This window comes from Empidonax traillii, unplaced genomic scaffold (genome assembly GCF_003031625.1).
Source record: "Empidonax traillii isolate 1590-97213 ecotype Southwest subspecies unplaced genomic scaffold, ASM303162v1 scaffold586:size682069, whole genome shotgun sequence".
NCBI classification, from domain to species: domain Eukaryota; kingdom Metazoa; phylum Chordata; class Aves; order Passeriformes; family Tyrannidae; genus Empidonax; species Empidonax traillii.
The window spans coordinates 443,724-468,586 of record NW_020955779.1 but is presented as its reverse complement, the minus strand read 5'-3'; the positions used below and the strand labels follow the sequence as shown (position 1 = coordinate 468,586).

At 39.0% G+C, this 24,863-nt stretch overlaps 1 protein-coding gene across 1 annotated transcript in view; it reads left to right on the top strand.

Annotated features, from left to right (window-relative positions):
* PLB1 (phospholipase B1) overlaps positions 1-24,863 on the top strand; it is a 93,193-nt gene that overhangs the window by 21,915 nt on the left and 46,415 nt on the right. Inside the window, exons 9-25 of the mRNA XM_027898240.1 lie at positions 165-216; positions 1,331-1,417; positions 1,899-1,961; positions 3,285-3,367; positions 5,863-5,941; positions 6,588-6,692; positions 8,134-8,223; positions 13,279-13,347; positions 14,131-14,211; positions 15,615-15,681; positions 16,408-16,466; positions 17,528-17,601; positions 19,128-19,171; positions 20,003-20,111; positions 21,032-21,083; positions 23,013-23,093; positions 24,613-24,678. Of these exons, the coding sequence (XP_027754041.1) occupies positions 165-216; positions 1,331-1,417; positions 1,899-1,961; positions 3,285-3,367; positions 5,863-5,941; positions 6,588-6,692; positions 8,134-8,223; positions 13,279-13,347; positions 14,131-14,211; positions 15,615-15,681; positions 16,408-16,466; positions 17,528-17,601; positions 19,128-19,171; positions 20,003-20,111; positions 21,032-21,083; positions 23,013-23,093; positions 24,613-24,678 (1,261 nt within the window). The remainder of the gene's footprint in view (positions 1-164; positions 217-1,330; positions 1,418-1,898; positions 1,962-3,284; positions 3,368-5,862; positions 5,942-6,587; positions 6,693-8,133; positions 8,224-13,278; positions 13,348-14,130; positions 14,212-15,614; positions 15,682-16,407; positions 16,467-17,527; positions 17,602-19,127; positions 19,172-20,002; positions 20,112-21,031; positions 21,084-23,012; positions 23,094-24,612; positions 24,679-24,863) is intronic.

The following is a 24,863-nucleotide window of genomic DNA, read 5'->3' as shown; positions in this document are numbered from 1 at the left end:
GGCTCTCTGTGTAGCACAGATGTCTAATCTTAACACATTTAGGGGAGAAAAGATTAATCTAACCTGAAGCCTTAAATGTCGTTCAATTTAATGGTAAAAAAATTAGCCTAAGCTTTACCCTTACTGATGCTTTCATAGTTTCTCTCTTCCTTTCTGCTTTTCAGAGACCTCCTGCATCAAGCTGAAGAAATAGTGGAGCTCATGAAAGAGAATCAGGTTTGTTTAAAGCACAGGACAATTTAGAAAGCATGATGTTGAAGCAGAAAAAGGCAGAAAATGCTGGTTTTTGAGGTTAACAGACTTTGGTCTTCCTGTACCTTTCAAGTAAAGAGTTTTGTTCTTGAAAGTACCCTACCCTGTTTACATTTATCAGAGTGACTGAAGAGCTTGGTAGAGAAGCCAATATTTATTTTCTGTTGGCTAAGGATGTGAGACCTGTGCTAGCTACACTCTGTAACTGTGCCAGTGTTTCTGAGAAGCCAACCCAAAATAATAATTCTTAGTATTTGTCTCTTCAGTTCTTTTTTGGTCTCTTAAGAACATATTTTCTAAAAGGACAGTAAAGGCCTAGATGTGCTTTGGCTGATCCTGGCTGAGTGCTTTGTAAATCCCATCCTGGAGTTTTAAGCATTCATTTTGTCTTTTATTCGTAACCACAAGCCATTACAAAATGTTATTTTGTAAAATGGTCTTGAAATAATGGGAAAATGTAATTGCCAAGGCAATTCTGCTGCTGCCTCTTCACTCCACAGGGAGCCCATCAGACTGTTTGTATGTGGATTTGGCATACATTTTTGTGGAACTGTGTGGTTCTAACCAATGCTCTTCAAGAGTATTGAGAATTGACTAATAAACATAGCATAAGCAAGCAGGGCTCTAGCTCTCAGATTTTTAACTCCAGTTAAAAACATCCACGTCCCACTGATGTGATCCATTCTCAGCAGTTCAGGAACCTTAACCCTGCTGGTAAGCTGCCACAGTGATGGAAAGAAGCAATGTCAAGCTTTGTGCTAACTTCTTCATGCACATCTTTTCCAATAGAGTCTCCACTGGCAACAGCAATTTCAGGCTCTATCCTGAGCTTTTTGTATATGTGCATTCAACAGCATCTGATAATTGCAGCACTGGCTGCCTAACCATCCATTTAGTGTCTCCTCTAGGGAAAAACTGCATGGATTGTCAAATGGAAGGGAATGAGATGGCCAGGGATGGGCCGTGGACTACTGCATGGCCTTGCTGATTTAAAGCTATAGCAAATCATGTGTGAGAAAGGAAAGTAACAAATAGATCTGCTCTCATCCTATTCCTTTTTTTTTTTTTTTTCTCCCAGTTGATGGACTTCCAAAATGACTGGAAACTAATCACAGTGTTTTTTAGTGCTGAAAACCCATGTTCCTCCTGTGCTTCCACACAACTGGTAAGTGTTTAGTGGGGTGGTTTAGCAGTCAAGGCAGATGGTTAAGATGCTTTCCCATACTGTGCTCTCTGCCACAGTGAACCAAAGGAGTAGATAGGTCTGGGATGTTGGAATGGTTCTATCCGGTGATGTAAACTCCTGGTCCACTGTGTGTTGTATTTATGTACATTTGTCATCTCAAGTCTAAGATGCCTTAGTGGAACAACTGTTTTCCACCTTCAAGTATAAAGATACTTTTTCTTTTGCATCCTTGTCTTTATATATATATATATATATATATATATATATATGTCAAGTTGTCTATTTATAGGCAGTTAAATTAGTTCCATGTTACTGTTGTTATCTAAGGCTGAATTCTGACTATAGTGGTTCTTAATAACCCTTCAGTACACAGCTCAACACATGGGGTTTGTGACTTACAGGAAATGGATAACTTTGTTTTTTCTACTAGTTTTGATGGCGTTTCTCATCTCATTTACAGAAGAACTGCACATTGGAAAACCTGGAAAAACTTAAAACTGTCTTGGATTTCTTGTCTAAGAAGGTAAGATGTATTCATCAACCCCAAATAGCTGAATCCTTTGCGTATTTTTCCAGTCTCCCTTACTAGGCTGGGGCTGGTACCACTCTTCATGTGTCTTAGAACACCAACCTCATTGACTCCAACCCACTGGCCTCATTTGTTTTCACCAAGTGTGTTACTCACGGTTTTAAAAAGCTGATGCACACAAGCAGAAAGAAGGGATGGGTGACTGTTCTATTTTGCAATACAAGTTGATGTACCACTCAATCTTTCTTGAAGTAATTTTCAAGTACTTAAATTTTTAAGTAATTTTAAAGTAATTTTAAAGTGATTTCTATGAAAAACAGAGTACACCTGTCTAGGCCTGAAAGTCATGCTTAATGGGACTCTTGGTGAAAATAACTGATAATCTGATTACTGGATATGTGGAACACGTAAGCAGTGTACAGGCTGCTAATTACCTAGTGATGACTTTTACAGACCAGAGAAAATTAAAATAAGTGTAATGGATCTTTTTTTCGCACTATGTGTTCATTTTAAGATCTCAACCTTTCTCAAGGTTTTCTAACTGGCTGAGAGAAGAATTATCTGCTTATCTAGGATGGTTTCTGGGAAGTGTTCTGTGGTGCGTCTTGGTCTGTTAACAAATAGTAGAGTAGACAAGGATAGATCACTACTAAAGCAGAGTATAAACTGTTTATCTGAATTATTTCAATAGTATTTTCAAATAATTTTGTTATGCTGCATCAAAGGCCTACAGTGAATTCTAAACCTGTTACAGTTTGATTGCATCAGGCCACAAGCACTTGTTTTTCTCCGACTGACTTCAACAAATGCTGCGCATGGGTGAAGTTCCACCCACGTATTCTCTTCAGATTCTCTCCATTATTATTTCCAGAATCTGTTTATGTGCACTTGTAAAAGTGAAATATCATTATGTAAACAAAAGATTGCTTTCTGCTTGGGGGAGGGGTGAGGTGGGTTGCATGAGTGCTTGTGCTATTATACAGCATGTTTCATCCCTGGCTTTGCATTGGTGTGTTGCCACAAAAATGGTAGTTCCTAGTTCATTTGAGTTCAATTTAGCTGGCTGGTGGCCATCTTGGTTATGTAAAATTAATTGCTATGTCTCAGTCAAGAAATCATGGTCACAAGTACTCCATAAATGATCAGCCTAGATGGCAGGCACAGGAACAGGATTCAGGGCAGAATTGGCAAAGATCATTGATTTTATTCAGGCAGAATCCCAGGCTTGGGAAGCTGTAGACATGATCTACTGTTATTGCCACTTGCTGATCTTTAATAGCAAAATTACCATGATTAATTTTTACTTTATTACTGCAGGTTCCCAAGGCCTTCATAAATCTAGTGGATTCCACTGAGCTCGCAACTGCCTCTCCTGCGTGCCAAGATTACAGTAATGCCAGGTAGCAGCTTTCTTTAAGTTGTGTCTCCTGCTGGTGTTCAACACATAGCTATGTATATGTATTGATTTTATAACTGAGCCAGAGTCCTGCGAACAGTTTTTCTGCCGTTACTACAGAAGTATGTAAAAGATTTTAAATCTTCACTTTGTTTCCGATAAACTCTTTCAGAAAGATATTTTTTTTTACTAGGGAGGGTAGGTACTTTTTATCCTGTCAAGATGGATAGCATATTTACATAGCAGGTCAGAGTGAGGGGAAAAAGAGAAAGCCTCGACGCTGTACAAGCTCTGTTCACCAAGAGCTAAAGCACTGGTGTGTTATCAACAGCTTTAGCCACAAATCCCAAACATGGTATGGTCTGCTATGAAGAAAGCTAACTCCATCCCAGCCAGACCCAGTACTGAGATTATGGTCAGGAGGCTGCACAGTCTAGCTATCCTCGTTTTTTTTATTCCCTATATATTCACTATATATATATATATATATATATATATATATATATATATGTACTATTTGTGTTCTGCAACTCTCAAGTCGAAAACACTGTAGGCACTTCAGAGGTTTAAGCTTCTAGGTATCAATGTTCACAGAATGAGTAACTGATCTTACAGGATCAGGCTATTGGAAAGCTACTTTTTGAGCTTAGGATATGGTAGGATGGATAACATCCAACTTGTCAGTTCCTTATAATAACAGCATCCATCTCTCTCCTTGTCTTGGTACTTTGTAACAAGTGTGTGAGTAGTTTGTCCCAATTTAGTATGGAGTAGGAGTGTGCACATGGGCTGTTATGGTGGAGTAGTTTACAGCTGATGAGATTACGCTCCATCTTACTCCACAGTAATTTTTTTTCCTGTGCTCGTGGCATAAGACACCATATGTACAAATATAGTCATCCTGAAGTGTTTCACAAGCTTTGCATGTGTACAGTCTCAGACATGTTCTGGTGGAATGGGGGAAGAGGTCTGGCTGCTACGTACCCATGTACTTAACAACAAGTACAAGCAGAGGAGAAGCTTTCCTTGTCAAAAGTGACTGCACAGAACTCTCTGCTTATTTCTCCTGCACAGGCATTAAAGGGAAAAATGTGAGAAACATGGAAAAGATGGATTTAGGAATACAGCCTTGTCACGTATTCAAGGTCTTGAAAATAAAATTAAATAGATCTGGTTTTATCCTCTGAGAAATTTGTATATTTCCTTTTTTATTTAAGGCAATTTTCTTTCTCATTGTCACATTCTGTGTTCGTAGCTGTGTTAATCTGGTTGAACGGTTCCACCAGTTTGCAAATCTTGTGCTTTATTGTTTGGTAAACTTAGCCTTAAGCACAGAGCTTTTCCCAGATAAGAGCCTCAGCTTTTGGCCACTAAGTCCTCATTTTGAATGGTGCTTTGAGAGAAAAGCATAAACCCATACAAAAATATCAAATTTCAGGAGTTTAAGAGAATAATAGTGGTTGACACTCTCACTCCCATGTCAGTACTGAACTTTAGGCATTGAAGTTTGGGACATAATAATGAATTACAGTTCCTTCCCTTATTAGTTTCTTAACTAACTAGGAGTGTCTGCACTGAAAGTAATGCGTGAACCCTGTTTTTAGTCATGGAACTCTCTTCAAGTATTTTAGGAGGTTCTTCTGTTAGGCTTGGGTAAGAAGCTCTGGTCCTCAGTTCAAAATTCTTTCACTCACAAGTAGTGATAATAACACTTTAACAGAAAACTCTCATTTTATGGGTTTAGCTAGAGTTCTGTGAAAAAACCTGAATCTAGTCCTCACATGTACTTATTGCTTATATCTGAAAACCCTACAAAAGAATTCTCAGATCCCAGTCCATTCAGAAATTTTCAACTGAGTATATCTTTGCTGGAACCTGGTTAATCTTACATGTGTCTTATGTATCTTGTATTGTTCCTGTCTACAACCTTGGGAGCTCTAAGAGTTCTCCAACTAGCTGCAAAAATATGCAGCATGCACATCTCACCTTCCAGGTCAGAAATCTGACTGAGATTGCTTAGCTGTCCGACAGCATGTACAACCTTTTGTGACATTGAGCTTCCACCCACATTTTGAAAGGCAGAATACTAAGGAAGCTTGATGCCAAACACTAAGGAAAAAGTTCCTGTGGGAGTATTTTGAATTTTTTTTTTCATTTTTACTGCATGACTATAGAGAGGGAAATGTTTGAAAACTAGTGTAGCTGCTATTTTAAGTTTGGCCATGCTGCTAGCTTGTGAGACCCTGGGCTAGTCCAAGTCTAGCATACTTGCCATTGGACTAGGCTTTCAAATCAAGAAGCGATTCAAAGCTCTGGACATGGAAATATAGATCATTCTATGTTTATATCAAACAATCAACGTGTTCCATGTAACTTTCTCTACATATGCAACAATTTAATCTTCAATATGTGGGTGTCAGTGTTTAAAAGAGTTCATGTTATCTGTCTCGTTTATCAAAAGTTCATAATGTCTTTAATGTTTTTCGTTCTTTTCGGCAGCAGTCCAGACAGGAATCAGTGCAGTTGTGTGGGTGAACGCTTCACATTAGATGATAACATACTGAGGTGGTCCTATCAGGTATGGCATCTTCCGTGTTGTTTGGCTCTCCTATTGCTAGACACATCTATTCATTTTCCAGATTGGACTAAAATGAGGAATAGCAGTGAGGAACTTGAGTAGCAGCTTTTTTACCACATATCCCTAACAGTTCTGACCCCTTTTCTTACATCAGGAATATTGATGATAAGTTCTCTCTATACCTGCGTGATCTTAGAATCGCTTGAAGTTTTAAATGGCTATTATAGCTTTTGGCAAGCTACGATTTGTCATATCCCATCAGAGAAATGATCCATCTTGTCCAGTAACCTATCTCATGATTTAGAAGAGGCAAACTTTCTGTTAAGACAAAGACAGTTCTGCTGGAGTTCCTTTTAAACATGTCAGGGAAGTAATAAACATGACATTTCATTGCCTTGCTTAGCTTGCTACCCTTTCAAAGAAAATTGTGGTAAACCAATGTGTCCTTCTCACTGTTACAAGGATTTTCTAGTTGTTGTGTAAGTAGATTTCATTAAATTACTGTCTTTGTTCTCGATTACACAATTTTATTTTTGTGGTTTATTAGAGATGGGGATAATTTCAATTTACTTTAAGCCCTGATGAATTGCACATATATTAGACTCTATCTGATAGTACTCATCTGATTAAATGGTTGTATATTTAGGATGCTTGGGAAAAACTATTGGAATCCGAGAGGTTTGATCAGAGGGATGACTTCACTGTTGTTCTTCAGCCTTCTCTCCAAGAAAGAAATCTGCTGCTCAGACAGGTGAGTACACTCAAGTTGTTTCTTTCTTTCTGCTTTGAGTCTGCTCAGACTGAGTGCAATATTTAGCTGACTTTCCTGTCTACACTGTGTGTAATGCTAGAGGACAAGGGTAATCAGGCACAGGAAGAACACACATCAGGATCAAATACAGAGGTCCTGAGAGTGGAACTTGCTTCAAACAACTCCAGCCAGAGATCCTGTGTTTTTTTAATGCTATATTCCTGGAGAAATCAAGTTATGGGCCTCTGCAGCCTAGGTCACAAGTGTCTGGATATTGTCAGTGCTGCTAATCACTGATCATGCTCATGTGTTTGGTAATGAAGGCAAAAAGTGGATAATATGAACTATTTAAAAAGGGTTAGAGGGACAAAAGACAAAGGTGTTTGTAAACTGTGTTTGAAAGGACTTTTATTTCCCTGTGGTGAGATTAATGCAGTTTGGGAACTTGAGAATTGACTTTTCTCTGGTATAACCAATGGGGAATGAATACAGCTAGTGCTGCCTGGGATGTCAGGCATGATTTTATCATGAGTGATCTTTTAAGGGAAGTGCAAAGGTCAAGCCTCTTTAAGATCTGGCAATGAAGAGGGAAAATATTACTTTCTAGATAACAGTTCACTTAGAGTGAGGTATCAAAATCCAACACATGAGGTGGTTATTTATAGAACAGGTTAATGGTAGGTCATGGTCTGGTTTCTGAGCATCATAATAGCTCCTTGAACTTGAGGTAATTCCATTGCTTCCGTCAGCTCAGTATCAGAACAAAGTGAACTGGAAGAAGAAATTTGTCCTCCAGGAAGTGTACAGCCTGCTATGTCTTCTTACTGCTGGGTCATCTTTCACCAGGCTTGTTTTGTTGATGGCTGATCTATCTGCAAATGACAGACTTCTAACTTTCATGGCATTATTTTTTTCTCTTAATAAATTGCTCTGTTATTTCTTTAAATGCCATTGTATGTCATAGGAGGATTCTTTATTTCTTCTGATTTGTGACAGGGCTGCAGGCCACCATGTGTAACCTTCCGAACTCTTCCAGCAGTTACGTTTAATTTAAAATTAAGCATGTTCTCTTGAGGCAAATTCTGCATATTTGCACTCTTCAAATGCGTGTTTTAGCTAGAAGTGTTGCTTATTCCAAATCATTGAAGTGATCACATCTGTATGTCTTTCTCCTCTGCTGTATGTCACTGTTGTGATCATGCTGTGTTGTTGCTCTGATGTTCTTGTCCTGTTGATGTGCAACAATCATTTACAAAAACAGCATCTTTCTGTCTTGACACACTAGTAGTAACTGAGATCAGTAATAAGTGGCTTAAAGAAAATACAAGAGATTGATTTCCTTATGGATATGAATATTATTTTGTAGATTGAAAACTTTTGTGGCTGAATATTTCATCTTTCCATACTATTAATTCTTTTCTCGTGCTCCAAATACTTTCAGGGCAAGGACGGTTTGACTGCCACATCAAAGACACAAATGAAAACTCTAGAAGACTATATTTTCATGGCTGTGAGTCTCTGGAACAACATGGTAAGCAATACCACAGACACTGTTTCTTACTGGACTTAGTAGGGTTGCCTGGTAGCAACTCTACACCAGCCAGACTTTGGGTAGTAAGGAGGCAGTGGAAGAAAGAATATAAGAATTATCCCATGACTTCTATCCCCAGCTGTGCAGAGAGACTACTCTTGAAATAAAGCTAAATGCCCTACACTCCCAAGACTAATCTCACACTTTTCAGTGGCTGCTACTTACTGCCAAGAACTTCTTAGAAAGGTTTTCGAAGTAGCCCTTTGGGAAGACTCATGGAGTAAATGAGCTGTGACAGACCCTTCTTTTGCTAGTCTTACCTCTGTGGCAGCACAGCACAGGACAACTGAGACTCATCCTAACTGGGATTATAGCAATTATACTCCTGTCTACTGTGTCCTCTCTATCCTGGCACCCTTTACTAATGAGTCTCGTACCGTTGTCTCCACCTTAACCATCATCTTTCTGCTGATGATGCTCGTAGTAAAAACGTGATAGATAACCTTGAGGAGCTGTTTTGACTTCCTCAGGGGTTGGATGTCCTGTCCAGCTGAGGAAAGCCAACAAATGGTGCCTTCTACTAGGTGGGAGAGATTGTCTGAAAGAGACATGGATATTCTGACCCACTCGACCTTGAACACAATGACCAGTTCTATAGGAGGCTGTTTCCCACTGCAGGCTTGACCTGCATTTGTGTGTGTGACTGCATGGATGCATGTACAGCTAGAGGTGTTTCATCTTAAAATTAGGGGTAGGGGCAAGCGAAGAAACGTGCGTTGCTTTTCAATGTGAATGAGACAAAAAGATAGGCATGTGGATTTGAACTCAGGAGACCCAAGGAAGATATTACTGCTTAGTGTATATTATATTTGCATATGCCCTGATATCAGTTGTTTTGGATGTTGATTTTTCCTGTGTCTGTCTAACTTATCCTAAGCATGAAGGAAAAAGACTGTACTGCAACTGCCTTTTAGTAAACCACATTTAAAAATAAAATAATGCAGTTTCCTATTCTTGTTTCCTTTTATGCTAATTCTAGCAGTAGTAGTGCTGTTGTATCCCTGATCAGTTGAAGAATCAGGATTTGCAGGAAGAGGCTTCTATTCAACCAGATTATATATCTAGAAATATGGTACCGTCACTTTAATAAAAGATCTTATCTTTTAGTTATAGTTAATACGACTTCAGTTAGTTAGTAGAAGACCTTGGAACAGCCATGCTGGCTCCAGTTATCTCCTTTGCTGTTATCTGTGATGTTCCTTGTGATAATGTCAAAGTTCTTACCCCAGTTCTTCTATCATAAAATAGATTCCTGATTGATGCGTATTGGCACCTTTTATTGTTGTTCTGCCTCACTCCCACTAGGCAATTACTTTCACTAGTTGAATGAGCGAAGCAAATGCTGAAGGTGAGATTCCTGAAATGTCAGTTAAACATTTTCTCTGTTTCTGGCAGTTCTCTGTATAGAAACTGAGTTACTTTACCTGCCTGTGTCTGTCCTCATCGGCGTTGGAGATATTTATCTGGATCACACAATTACAGTCACCCAAACGTGACCTATAGGATACTAGAAAGCAATGGCATATCCTCAGATACTAACCATTGCTAGTTGGGAGCAATCCACTCTAAGTTTGAACATTCACTTTGCTGTGAAAAGTGGTCCTTTATGTCTGCTTAGCACAGTTTTTCCATCAGCAAATTTTTGAAATGAAACGCTGAATATTTTTTTAGCTAGACCAGAAAAGGAGTGATTCTGACTGGAAAGGAACCACAGTGCCACCAGTTTGCCAGCCCATTTTGTGTCTCTCCAGCAGGAATTGTTTGGGGCCAGTTGAACCAAATGTGTTGGATTCTGAGATCCATCTAACTATGGCAAATAGATCAGCGTAAACTAATATGTTTTCTAGGGCTTATCAGTGGTAAGCTGACCTCCAACTTTGAGTCATGTCCTTTTCTGTTACCAGACACTGCAATTAGCAGAGTTCATGTGCTTCTGATGGGCTTTCCTTTCATTTTTTTCCAAGTCTAAACCTTAGCACATTGTTTTTTTCTTTTTCTCCTCATGGCCTCTTTCTGTCCAGCTTTTAGATTCCAATTCATGCAGAATCCAATACTAGGCATCTTGAATATTCTTTATAAGGAGTTGTGAAAGTATCATCCCCTTCTGAAACAAGTGTGTTAACTCCTCCAAATCCAGGCTCTGTAGAAGGGGAGAGGGTCAGGATTTATCTTCTGAAGTTCAATGACTTGTGCAGACATAGTCAGTCAACTCAGTCCTGATTTCTCTTTTCTGCCCTCTCAAATTCTTACACCAAGATTGCAACAAATTCTTTCTGTCCTTTCAGGTGACATTTTTTTATTTGCAGCTTCTGCCAGCAGAAGAGCCTTCCTTTTTCCTTCTGCTTCATTTTTCTGTCTCTAAACCTTCTCTGCACAGGCTTTATTTATCCAACTGTGCTCTGTCCTTGAGCAAGCCATTCTTTGGCATGTTAGTCTATTCTTGTCACTTAAATTACTAGGAGCATTTTGTGGAAACAGCAGAGATGAAAAACCGTAAGCAAAATGAAGTTGTGCTTTTAGGGATGGTTGCGTTAGGGCCAGTAAACCAGACTCAGCTGGTGAGCCTGCTGTGGAGCCACCAAAAGACTGTCATAAAGGAGACAAATAGTAAATTTGCTTTATTTCAGAGTTTTTCTTCAATGTGAGGTGATTCTTCTAGTGAGGAGACAGCCTAGGTGATCTGAAGGAAGAGCAAAATGAGGCAAAACCATATCTTGCCACAGGTGTGAAGGAAGACAATAGGAATGGCAGCATTCCCTTCAACTCATTTTCCCATCTGTTTTTCTGACTCCTCTTTGATTTAGTGGAATTTTCATCGTACAGATGGCAGTCATCAGAAAAGAATGTCTGTGTGTTGATTTCTTGCTTGCTTGTGATGGTATTCTGCTGTGGTGTAAAGACAGATATGAAAGATGCTTTCAGCATAAAAAGCACTGGCAGGTGTCCTCACCTGATAAAGGTGACTCAAGTTCTTCTGGGAAGTCCAGCTAATAGTTTATGCTGACTTCTTTAAAGAAAAAACAAACCATAATGCAGTCTTAGGAGCTGATTGGAAGTTAAGATGCAGTCTTAGGAGTTGATTGGAAGTTAAGATCGTGATTTGTAAAGCAGGAAAGATAGCAGAGTGAGACTCCTCCTGCCCTCTGCCAGGCTGCCTTTACCTTGTTTTGCAGCTTGATATCAGCCTCCTGGAATAAATATCTGCTTATTGTCCAAAGGGCAAAACCTTGAAAATCTAGTGGCAATTGGCCACAGGGCTGCAATTCAGCCTGTCTGAAAAGAAGCTGAGCTAGCAGGGGCTGAGGGCTTGTTCTAGGCAGGGCTGGATATTTTACCAAAACAGTTTGAGCTCTCCAGGAGCAGTGAAATTCATATGCTAAGCACACCAGAGAACAGTCAGCTAAATGACTTTGGGCAGCTTGGAAAAGCTGAGAGAGGTTGGCTGTTTACTTGGACAGCTTTGATGTTTACCACAGAGAGGCTGGCTGATTGATTTTGGTAAATGCCTACAATTTTACCTCTGGATGTATATCTGGGGCAAAGCTCCTTTCATGTGTGTTAAAAGCTTCTTTTCTTTTGCCATTCTTCTGTGTAACAAAAAACCCCAAACCAAAACAATCCTATGGTGCAAGCAAGAGAGACAATGAAACCAGGCAAGGACCTGAATGGGAGGGAACAACACCAGGAGGCTGCCTCTGCCTCCCTGCTGTGTTCAGGGGTTTACACTGACTTAGAACCTGCTGCAGTACCAGAGCAGACCGGCACACCAAGCAGCCTGCATGACAGATGTGTTGGAATCCAGGGGAGGATTTTTTCTGACCACAATACAGATTTGGCGCCACATTTCCCAACCAGAATCCTGCAGCTGTGCTGCACAGGAGCTGTCGGTCTTTGCTAGAAGAACAGTGCGTCTGAGCCATCTGGAACTTACTACCTTCTGGAGAAATTTGTTCTCATCACCCAAATCCCAACAACGTACACGTGTCTAATACTTGTTTGAAATTGATTTCCAGCCAAGAAATACCCCGTTGTCCCGTGTTCTGCGGGATGATTCTGTGCTGGAAGTATATATTTTCTTTCAAGAATGTATTTAAATAGTTTTTATCCCTCTTATTCCTTTATTCCTCTCTCTCTCACACACACATACACAGTATAACACAGACTGTTTCTTTAATGTTTCTCTAGAAGAATATAAACTCTGAATCTTCTCGTTATTTTCACTGGTGGAACAACCCAAATAGAATATAACGTTACTGCCCAGAGTGTATTGGTAACATCAAGCCTGCTACTGTTGTATTTTCCAGTCCTTTCTATCGTGTTTATTATGTAGACTGAAGCTTCTAGCAGCTGCTGTGGTGCCAAACTGAGCAGACACACACTGAGGGATCTAAACTGTCAGCCAATTCCTCTGTGTGTGATTGCAATTTAATTAACACCCAGCAAGCTGCCTGAACAGGTGAAGTGATTCTTTGTGGTATTTGCCCCTTTGTGTTGTCAGTATTGAGTTTTGGATCATTCCATAATTTTTCATTACAATAATCCCTTTTCCATCTTATTACAAGAAGGCCAACAAATGTAAATGCTGTTAAGCCTCTACGTGGAGCTGGAGTGCACCTTTTGATGTTGCCTAACATGTATGAAGATGTAGATAATGAAACAGTTCTGGAAGGTAGGAAAAATGAGCAACACTTACAGGGTCAACATTCCCAAAAGCAGAGTTATGTGTGGATGGAAGTCTTAATGACAATGGGAGGACAGTCTGCATGTGTGAGATGCCTTGTTTTCAGCTCCTTGATTTCATAGGTATACATGTGATATGTTATGCATAGATAAATGTTTATCATAAACAAAAGAAATTTTTAAATATATATGTTTAAATATATATATATGAACCTGATGGAAGACTCTAGGCATTAGAACCTTCACATTGATGCTGTTCTCCCTTCCCTCCCACACACAGCATGTGTACAATTCCCCTGTTCTCTCCCTTTCCAGATGCAGCCAGTTGGACAGAAGCAGCCTTATGGTGTCACAGAAATTGTTCAGGTCCAATGTCCATCTCAGGTAAAAGGGCTTCCTTATCATTTTGAGATTTTATTCACTCTGCAGAATTTCCAAGTTTCCAAATGTTATTGTTGTTTTCTGAAGTTCTTGGGAATATGCATGTGCCCAAGATATTGTGCTGCCAAAAACTGAGTGTTCTTAAGGTTCGTTGACAGATGAAACTGAAAACAAGAACTTGTGAAAAAAATCAATTAAATCATCTGTGTCAGATTTTTTTGATTCAAAACATATCTAGCTAATCTGATTTTATTAATTACAGGTATGAGGTGCATTATCAGTATTAAAAAATCTCACAAATAAAATTGATTCCATTTATTTTATGTAAGCTAGACTTTCTGTGATTTGACTCTGCTGCTAGGTTTACCTGTTCTACTTCCTGGAGCTGTCAATAGTCCAGTAATATCTCAGGTTCAAAGAACATGTTCTTGAATGTTTTTGCATTTAAACTCTGACTTTAATAATTTGATAATGATAAAATACTACTGGCATCCAAAAACTGCTAAATAGCAATTAAAACATCAAGGAAATTGAATTCTGTGTTTTGTTTGATATTAGGTTTAAGGCAAGAGGTGGTGCTGTGCCTAGAGCATACCTAGGGCAAAGCTTCCGACCAGGGCTTAACTTTCAGGTCTAACCTGGTTTACTTCACTAATGCAATGTTCATTTAAAAATTAATACTGTAAAGATTATTTTTTTTCTCTTTGAAAATGTAGCCAAAATACTTTAACATCAGCTGACTCCGTTTCTGCTAGTGTTGGTAAACATGCTCTCTTCACTCTGCAGGAAAATCCATATTTGTTTACATATAGAAATAGTAATTATTCATCTTCCCTGAAGACATCAAACACCGAAGAAATATCTCAGGTACAGTAGGACTGTTTGCATCAGATGGACTGTGTTCCAGGGACTGGGGCAGGTGGTGAGAGTGCTGTAGCCTAAATTAACAGTGCTACCTGGGAAAACTAAGTACAAAGTTCCGGCTCTTTGTTTCCATGCTTGACTAAATAGTCAGATGCTTAATTGCACATTTTCTCCTTGATGGGTTTTAAAGAGTAGGTCTTAGTAGATTTAAAGTAGATGTGTTCAGCCACTCTAAAGTAAGTCTTGCCTTTACTGTTAAGAACCTATGTTAAACATCTGGATAATAACATTATTTTCCCTGAGATAAGAAGATAGTGGAAATGGGACTGTTTTGTCCTACCATGGAGGAAACTAGATCAAATCTGACCACTTTGTGGGTCTGATTTCATCTCATTTACACCATAGTAAAACTGAAGACTAATGGATTTTCTTTTTTTCCTGAGATAGTTTCAGATTAGATGTGTGGAGAAAAACAGCCATGATTGTATTTTTTAAGTCATCGTACTCTGATTCTGAGCAGAACTTGCTGTTCCCAAGCAGCTACAGAGGGAAGTGATAATGTTCATTTTCATGCCACAGAACATGGTGTCTAGACCATATCTGCACTCAAAATGACCTGTTCATCACTGGAATTGTAACAAACATTTCTCCTCTCATTTTAACATAATGCCATCTGCTTTGTTAGTTGCTTGGGGCGATGGTACCTACCACTCTGATTTTTGGAAGCAGCTGTAGTGTAGGAGGTGTAAAGGAGGCAAGCAGCAACACTGTTATGTTTGTGGTCATTTGGTTAGGGGTAGTTAGTAAAAAATTAAAACCCCAAACCAGAACACTGGGACAAGACACACAAGTATCTTTTCCCTAGGCAAGTTAGCCTATATAAGGCGTTCTGCTGAGAGATTTGGAGCAAAAGCGTATTTTTGGGCCTTATGTGATGGTCTCCTCTGGTATACTGATGTTCAGCCTTCACTAACAGTAGACCTTGGGGGTGTTTCTGACACTGGGCTGCAACTCAAGAGCCCAGAGGGCAAATCCCTGGCCGCACATACAGGGCTGCATCCGGAGAAGGCAGGCTCATGACCTGCTGGCTAAGGAACAGTTTTGTGCTGGGATATTCAAACAGTTTCTTGCAACAAGATATTCAGAGTATGGGCACACAAAATGTTGCATTAGCTGAGCACAGAATAGCACAGAATTTGAAACAATTGTGCTAGTAGGGCCATATGAGTTCTGAGCAGGCTGAGTGTCTACCTTCAAAAAGCACAGACTGAGGACAGGATGAGCTGGGTAGTTGTATACAAAGTATGTGGGAATTTCATTAATCTAATGCTCTGACACATAAATGGTTTATCACAACTGGAGTATAGTGAGACTGATGTGAAATCTTGCCCTGTCTGCCTTTGCAGGAGAGAAGTTATGGAACAAATATTCCCTGTACTGACCGAGATCCATCTGATACAGTTCCAGTTTCAGGTAAAGTCCTATGCATTTTTATCATAGAGCTACTTCATTTGATGATAGAGGGACAACAGGAACTGGGTTCCTGTCCAGTAAGGAGAGGTACTCTTTTGTTTGGAGTAGTGCTCTCTGTTGACTGTGGCTTTTAAGATCCTTTTTGGAACAATGTCAGTAGTTGTATAGCAAGGTGCAAGTTCTCCCTCAAGGATGGTGAAAGCTTAGGCAACTACACCTTCCATGTACAAACGAAGAAGTGACAGTGGAAAAGGCAGGAGGCAGTCAAGTCTTCATTTGCAGGTGGTAAAACTGTAAGGGCTCTTGTTAGTGCACTCTGAGGTGCAAAAAGACACATGAAGTTCTGTCCTTGAGTCAGTTTTGTCTTATCTCAGAAGCTGTAATGGTTCCCAAATATCCATTCTGTGCTGGCACCAGAGCTGTACCTGCTTTTCAGTTGTTTTCACCAGCTAAAAGGAATCTGAGTAACAGCAGATGCAAGACTGAAACCTTTCTGTCTCCTTTGCCATTGTAGCTATGGCCCAGTTGTGGTACCAAGAATCATTTCTGGTTTGATGCCTATCAGTGTCTGTGATTCTGAGCTAATGCTGTCATTAAGATTAAAAATACTGTCTTTGCAATACTTTATTATGCCTATCCTCAGGAAAAGTTCTGATAACCATCACAATTTGAAGTCTTTTTTCTTTCCTCTTTCCCTTACACCACCTTTATTTTTTTATTTGTTAGTTCATAATTTGAAACCGGCAGATATTCGAGTGATTGCTGCAGTGGGAGACTCAATCACAGTAAGTCAAGATCACTGGATAACCATTAATAAAACTGGTAGTGAAAAAAACATTTCTGAATTTTTAACACAGGAAACAGAATACATTCTGTTACACTCTATTGAGGCAAACAAGTTTTTCCCATCATCTTTTCCATGCTCTACCTTGGCTGGCTGATTGGCAGTCAGATTATGAGTCTAATCTGAGTGCACAGTTCCCATTTAAAGTCCATAAAAGTGCCACACAAGGAAGAGATGAGAGATTAGATTGTGCAGTGGCAAAACCAGCCTGCTAGAGTGGACTTAGAACGATTGCTCTCGTTTGTTGATTCTAGGCAGCTCCCAAGGTATTGGCCTTGAAACCTTTTAGTAAGCAGCATGAATAGAAAGAAAAAGTTCTGCAGCTACTTGTGTATATATGTATATCTATATGATAAATATTTATGTGATAATACCAAAGCCTATAAAGCTACATTAATTTATACTAACTAAATATTCAAGTAAAATTGCATTAGAACATCAGGTGTGGCAGGTGTAACAGGTTTAGATATTTTAGATTTTTTTAGAGATTATTCCTGGAACTATATAAACTTTTTACCCCTAGACTGGATGTGAGTCTCCAGTTAGTGATGACTGCTTCTCTGCTCATATTATAATTTATGTTTCTTATGTGTTCTGTGCTAATTATTAAATATTTGTAGTCTTCCTTGGAGAAACTGAGAGAGGGAAGACATAAAATCACTGTACAACTTTTTACTGTGAGGAACATTTAATAAATTATTCAGAACCATTGCTATCTTATTTCTTCCTTATCTAAGTTCAGAATTATATTAATATTTCGAACATTCTCTACCAATTTTTCCCCACTTGATCTAATCACAAAGTTGATAGAAGAGGGTAATTCACTGAAATAGAGTGAATAAAATACCTTTAGCCCTTGATCCTCTTGAAAACAAGGATGAGATGATGATGTAGCTTGCTTGGTTAATATGCTTTTTTCTCTCTTCTCACTACAATCAGTCAGAGAACTAGTTACTGTAGCAAAGTTTATTTTCTGAAGGTGAACTCCTCTTCTGCTTCCAGGCAGCTAACGGGGCAGGGTCCAAACCCTATGATGTTGTGAATGTCCTGGTTCAGTACCGAGGTCTTTCTTGGAGGTGAGTTACAGGAATTTCCCCCCAGTGGGAGGGAATCCATTTTCTTATGGTTTGATTTGTATAGTTGTTTTTTGTACCAAATGGAGGCTCGGAGAGAGTGAATTTGACTTCACATTTTGTGTGGAGGCACATGGCTGTGCTATTACTCATGATAAATAAAATATTGAAACTAGTGGCTATTTAGAGTACAATGTAGCACGGCTGGAGTAGACCTGAGATCTTTGTTAAGACGATCTTTTCTCCTCTCAGGGCTGTAGCTCCTGCAAAGGGGACTTTTTAACCCCAATGCCATGCACTGCTTGCTCATTCTGTGTTCCTGTCCCTGCTCTTTGTACATCCTGTCTGCTCTTGCCCAGTGTGGCCCACAGCACCCATTTGTCTCATTTAAAGTTAGTGGTTTACAAAAAGACAAGTGGGATCTTTTTTGCTGCTGCTGCTTTGTATACAGTATTTATTTCCTTGACCCTTTTCCAGTATTGCTTACATTATGCAGGACAGTTTAATTACAAGTCAATACCTTTATGAGTCAAAGACTTTTACATAAGCAGCATGTTGTTAGACGTGTCAAAAAGACACTCTGAAGAAAGGCAACTATGTTTGTTTGTTATTCTACATCTGTAAGATCTAACACCATACCTGTCAGGCTGTTTTTTGTTCATCATTTCTTACTAACCTAAACCACTGCAGCTCTAGAAGTTTAAACACATTCATAGAATCACAGAAAGGTCTGGATTGGAAGGGACCTTAAAGATCATCTTGTTCCAAGCCCCATGCCATGGGCAGGGACAGTTTTCACTAGACCAGGTTGCTCAGAGCCCCATTCAATCTGGCCTATAACACTTCTAAGGATTGTTCTAGTGAACTTCAGAATATTCTATTTCAGATGAAAGGGATACTGGAGACGTGTTCTAAGTCAAACAGTGTATATTTTGATCTTTAATAATAATGTACCAAAATTTTAGGGGAAAAAATGTGTGCTAGGATATTCTATTTTACAGCATGAAGGAGAGTAAAGAGCACAAACACCTAATGGTGAATTTTACCACCCTAGTAGTACTCTTCCACTTGAGTCAAATGGAAGCAAGGGGAGGCAAAGTTATTGATTATACTTATTACTCTGAAATATATACTTCTAGAACTTTTTGTTACGGACACAAAAGTTTTGTTAACTGAAAGTAGAAATAATAAATGTTATAACAGGTACAACAATAGCAAAGACAGCAGTTAAAAAAAAAATTCTTTCAGCTAGTTTTGAACATATGCCAAAACATGTGAAAGAGTTGAAAGGACAGGTGGTGTACAGGGCTTCTAATATGATTGTCATGATGATGACAGTGTCTCTGTTTGTGGTGTCGTGACCCCTTGGGTACGCACACCAGGAACTGCTTCGGCTTAGCACGACCGCGAGAGTGTGCTGTGTACATCTGCAGAACCCCCAAAAGGGGGCGGTCTCTTACCTAGCCTGCTGCCTCACCGTGTCCATCCCACCTTGGAACACTTTTTTTGCTGTTCTTTCTTTTTAACAGTGTTGGAGGAAATGAAAACATAAGCACGGTCACGACACTACCAAGTAAGTGACTTTCTCCCTAAATTCGATAAATATCGGAGCTTTTTATCATTAAAACACCTGCTATTGTAAGAGGAGACACAGGAAAGAGTTAAAATTTGTAGCATGACACAACCAATCCCTTTGTGTTTAATGTCCAGTGCTCAGTAAAGGTTGCATAACAAACTGGCTATAATATGCTGTGCATGTATTTTGTAATTCTTAGGGTTTGGTTGCTTCAGTATTCTTCTGTTGGTTATAGTTCTGTCCAATATATGCTTGGGGTAGATGAATCAAAAATCTTAGCTCATAGCCTAAACCTATTTTGACTGTATGGGAAAGTTGTTTCAGGCAGGAGCAGACTCACGTTACAAGATCAGATTTTGCATGCTTTTTAAAGGTCAGGACATTTTAGATCTGAGGTGTTTGTCAGGCTGGTTTGTAACCTAAGATCTAGAAGGGAATCTGGGGTCTTTGGGGTTAATACATCTGGGGAGATTGGACTAAGGGATTTGATTCCAAACCATTTCCAGTTAGAGCATAATGGCACGAGAATCTCCTGCTTGAGTGTAGGGTTACCCAGCCTCACTTACCAGGCAAAATGGCATTGCTAGCCAAGATGATCGTGTTAGGTGATCAGATATCTGAATTCATGAAATTCAGAGATCTTGAAGGCTGGGAAATAGTTGTATGGTGATGAATCTCCATGTTTGTTATACTTAAAGATGTCTGGGGTTTTTTTTTAAGGTATCTCCTAGAGCTTTATAATAGTCTTTTACTAAGGTCTAATCTTCATAGCCTCATTTGCTACCTGCTGCAGGAAGCAACATTGCAGGGTGTTGTCTTTCTCTGCAGATATTCTTCGTGAGTTCAACCCAACCTTGGTAGGGTATTCCACTGGCACTGGAACTCAGAATTCAGAAAATGCTGCACTCAACCAAGCTGTGACAGGTGCTCGTGCAGAGTAAGAGGAAAACTCTTTTAACTTTACTAGAAATTTGATTTTTTTTTTTTCTGAAAAACTCTTTTGTGACTGAAAAAGGCCGAATTCCTGGACTTTGGCAGGAGCCCAATAAGTCAGATAGGCAAACCCAACTTTAGCCCAACTTTAGCCCAACTTTAGCATGAAGACCAAGAAATGTGATGAGAACTTTGCAGTGTTTCTAATCTATGTCAAATAAATTAACAACAAAAGCAATACTTTCTCCAGTATTTTCAACCAAGAAAGCCAAAGCACTTTACCAGCACTGATCATAAAGCTTCACATCCCTGTCCTGTTGTGAGTCAGAGTAAAGATATCCCCATTTTATGGAAGATATATTCAAATGCTCTTGTCAGCAGTACCAAGAGTTTGCGTAGAGACACTAAGAGAAAATTGTGGGTTGTTTAATTCCTGGTCTGGCAGAGCTGAGAATTAACTAGAGATCACTATGCTCATTCTTCAGCGCAATTTTTAACCTACTTTTTTTTTTTTCCCCCATTGGAAATATTTTTTATAAGATGAATTTCAGTGGCTTGAGACCTTATAATAACATTGATATATGCACAGATGCTTCAGTGATATGTGTATTGACAACATCTGTCTGATGTTGTGAAGGAGAAAAATGCATTTCCTGTATAGCTTGTAGAAGTGTAACTATGCAACATTTGCAGAGTAGTCGAGTGCCTGTTGGATGCTAATTATTTTATATATTTTTTTCTTTAATCATCACTGTCTCAAAATATGATCTATTTTGGGTATCATATATTCCATTCCATGAGTAGTTGATTTTCTCCATGGTTTTTAGCCATTACACGAGGGATGTCCATTCATCAGCTTTCCTCCTTGCCTTGCTGTCTACGCAGGATTCCTTTTTATTTTCATTATTTTACTTTTATTTTTAGGGATGTTCCTCAACAGGTTAGAAAACTGGTGGACCGCATGAAGAACAATACTGTGAGTTTAACCTGTCGTTAATATCGTTGTAATGAAGTTACACGTCATCATGATTTCTAAGTGACAGCAGATGCCAACAGTGAATGCCAACATTAAAGCTGTAGGTACAGCAGTGTATGGTGTAATCCTTCCCAGTACAGGGTGTGAGTCAGCACAAAATAATCTATAACTTTCTCTTAAATGAATTTGTATCAGCATGGGATAGTTACTATCAAACACAGCTAACTGTGACCTTCTTATCTTTTTTACTGGAAGTGGCTATAAATTCAGTGCTGTTTTTTTCCCTCCCAACCTATGTCACCCTGTCAGATGACAGAGCTTTTTCTCTGTAAGGAGTTTGCTGTGGTGCTATTAATTGTCTTGTAAGCAGATGGTTTTACCAGCAATAATGATATATGCTAGGATGTTGAGGGCAAGCTTTTCAAGTAGCAAATCATGTGGAGTGAACATGTGAAGTGAGGGACTTGTTTTCTTTAAAAATATATTAGTCCCTTCTTTCATCTAGTCATCAGCTGATTTTTGACTTACATATTTGTTGTTAGCAACTATTTGATTAATGGTCTGTAAAACACATATTAGGCTGAGGATTGCTTGCATATTTTTCACCTCAGCTCGTGTTTGAATGTTTGCTATTTCTAATTTGACAAATGTGCTATGCAATCACTGACCTAAGTTACATTATAATAGTTTGGCTTTCCAATTGTGCATTTGGGTAGCGGCCAAAAAGCCTTCAAGATAACTCTGTGTGAATGTCTAGTGTAAATACTCTGGTGCATACATATTGGCAAACATATTTGCAGAACCTTTCTTTTCGGTTCATTTTCTTGTAAACAAGATTTCGATCTGACGGCTGTATCTGAAATGAGATTAAAAGGAATAACAACTAACAGTGAAGGGTTGGATGGTTTTCATTCTAACCATTCAAGACCTCTAAGCACTATTCTGTCATATTTACCAGACTGAAAATGTTTTACAACAGAAATCAATGCAAATACCTTTTATTTAAATAGTAAACATTTTTATTTAACTAATAAACTTCTTTCTGGTGGAGGTCATATACCTTTGATTTAAGAGCTCCTTTTTTTCAACTCTTTTTAGAACACCTGTTTTTCAAAAGGAGGGAAAAATTTCCCTCTTGTAATTTGGATAAGTACGTTTTGACACCAAACTACTGAACAGCGTGTTTACTAGCTAGGATGTGTTGCCTCCTGAGTTTGAAGAAAGATGTTTTTAAACCACTTGAGGCCAATGTTCTATTGCTGCTTTTCTTACTACTATTTTGCACTGAAATTAAAGCATTAAGATACTGAGCACAACCACCACTAAACGGTACTAAGCATATATGAACCTTTCCTCAAAGCTAAGAAGGTGTTTATTTACAGTAACATTACCTTGATTTAGTTATCTATCCCTTTGCAAAATCCATCCAGAAGAAAAAAGTGTTTTAATTTTTTACCATTCTTGTTAGATGGAGTTAATACTGCCCCACTGTTCTTTGCAGTTTGTCTCAGAGCAAGACTGAAATATATTGCCCTCCAGGGTTTTCCAGCAGGATAGCTGCATTATTTATGACACAGTAAACCACATACCATAATTTTTGCAGTGAAGATATATTTCTAGAACTGCAGGAGGAGTCACTCTGTATACACAAGATATTACTAAGAGAAACATATAGACAGATTTTGAGCAACAGTTTTCTGAAGCAAATAATTTTGCATGATGCCACTGATACTGCAAACCTGGTTTAGATCATAGTACTGTATACATCTTCAGTCATGACTACCAACTATTTTTTTTTTTTTGTGGATGCTTAGAGAATGATAACCAGGTACTCTGAGAAATGGGAAAATTCTATTTACTGTGTTGCCTGCCTCTTCCTCCTTTTTTTTTTTAGTTAATAACTTTTATTCCATCTCCTTCTGTGTGCAGAGAATAAATTTTCAGACTGACTGGAAGCTCATAACACTTTTCATAGGAGGAAATGACCTATGCAAATTCTGTGAGGATCCAGTAAGTTCCCTGCTGCCTGCAGCATGAACCAGTCATAGGGCTTTTATGCATCGTACGGGTGAGAGGGAGGAGCTCAGTGGGTGAGACCAAAATAATGTAGGTCTTGGTTGTGCCGCTGTGGAACGTAACTGTAATGAGACCTTCAGATTGTCCAACCTGATGTTTTGATAAAGTTGGTGATATCTTTATATGGTGATATGCCTGCAAATTACATCATTGTTGCTACTTTTTGCTTTGCTGTTAACTAAGGTTAACTTTTTGTTGCGTAGCCGCTTTACTTCCTGTGGTTAAAAGGTTAAGAGTTTTTTCTCCTCTCTACCTTGTGCACTGTCACACTCCTGAGTCTTACGTGATGCTCCCCTTACCATTTTCAGTACTATGGGAAAGGTTCTAACCACAACTCATGGTAATGTAATTATATATAATATGATATATATTGTATATGCATATAATATACATGCTGTATCTAGCCTTTGATATGTGTGATTACAGAGGAGGTTGAGGGCTGTGGCAGACTCCAAACTTAGGGATGAAGATTACCTACTTACAAGCAGTTGAGCGCATACTTTTCATTTTGCATGATTAATTTCAAATCAGGAAAAATAGCAAAGCAGTAAAGTAAGTTGGTTGTAAAACATGGAGGGAACAAATTAAACATTCCTACCTTCTGATTCTGACCCAAACACAAAATGGCAATTGCACATAACTGGGGTGAGTAGCAAGGAGATAGCATGTCTCCATCCAAAAATCACAATAACCTTTATGTTGCACAAGTACAAATTGTGCCAACTACGATGCTCTTGGTGAGCTGTGGTTTAGGAAATGAATAAGGAATCTGAGCTGTCTGTGGAGTTAGTAAGTGGGGCTCTCAAGGAACTTCTCCTTGAAATTAAATGAGAGAAATAAGGCTGAAAATCAGACAAGTGTTTCTCATAAGAAAGTTTGTTTGACTGTTAAATAGTTCGTCAAATGCAAAAAATAAATGTTGGATTACTTGAGATGACAAAATTAGAGGCTTTAAACCACTAAAACGGAACAAGGAAGTTTTGGCACTGAAAGTGTACGGAGTCATTTCATTCTCAGATAAACACCTGAGTTTTGCCAATTGTTGTTTGTGGCAGGCAAGGAGCATATGGGAGACATGTTCTAACATTCCATGTAGCAACAGCAAACTTACTTTTACGCAAACTGTTTTCTCCAAAATATGGTCCCTGTTAGTGAGTTGCTAGCCATGCTTTTAAGACCAGTCCAAGCAAGCCTGGTCGCTGAGGATGTTGTGATGCCTGATCATATCCCCTGAATTTTCACCCTCACTGGTATCCAGTGACTCCTAGATCTTTTCTTCCAAGAGAGGGACCTGCCACAGGAATGAAGAAAAGCAGAGACAGGACAGTTTTGCCGATGACTCTGTTGACTCAAGAGTTAGAAACATCAACACTGCTGTGAGAGACTCTAACTAGTCACTGTTGTGCCTACCTCCATAAACTGGTAATAAAATTCAACTCTCTTGCTTCAACAGGCTCACCATTCTCCTGAAAACTACACCTACAATGTACAAACAGCTTTGGACTTACTTCACAAAGAGGTAAATCAAACTTTTCTAGTATTTGGGAGCAGGGATTGTGTTCTGGTTGCAAAGCAGTCGCTGTTTATTGATTAAGAATTTGTTTTGTTGCTTTCATCTGCAGAGCACTGCTGTATGCAGAGGTGCTTGCTTGCAGGAAAATCTTTGTGAAAGGCAAAAAAGACTGGAGAAGTATTTTACCAAAA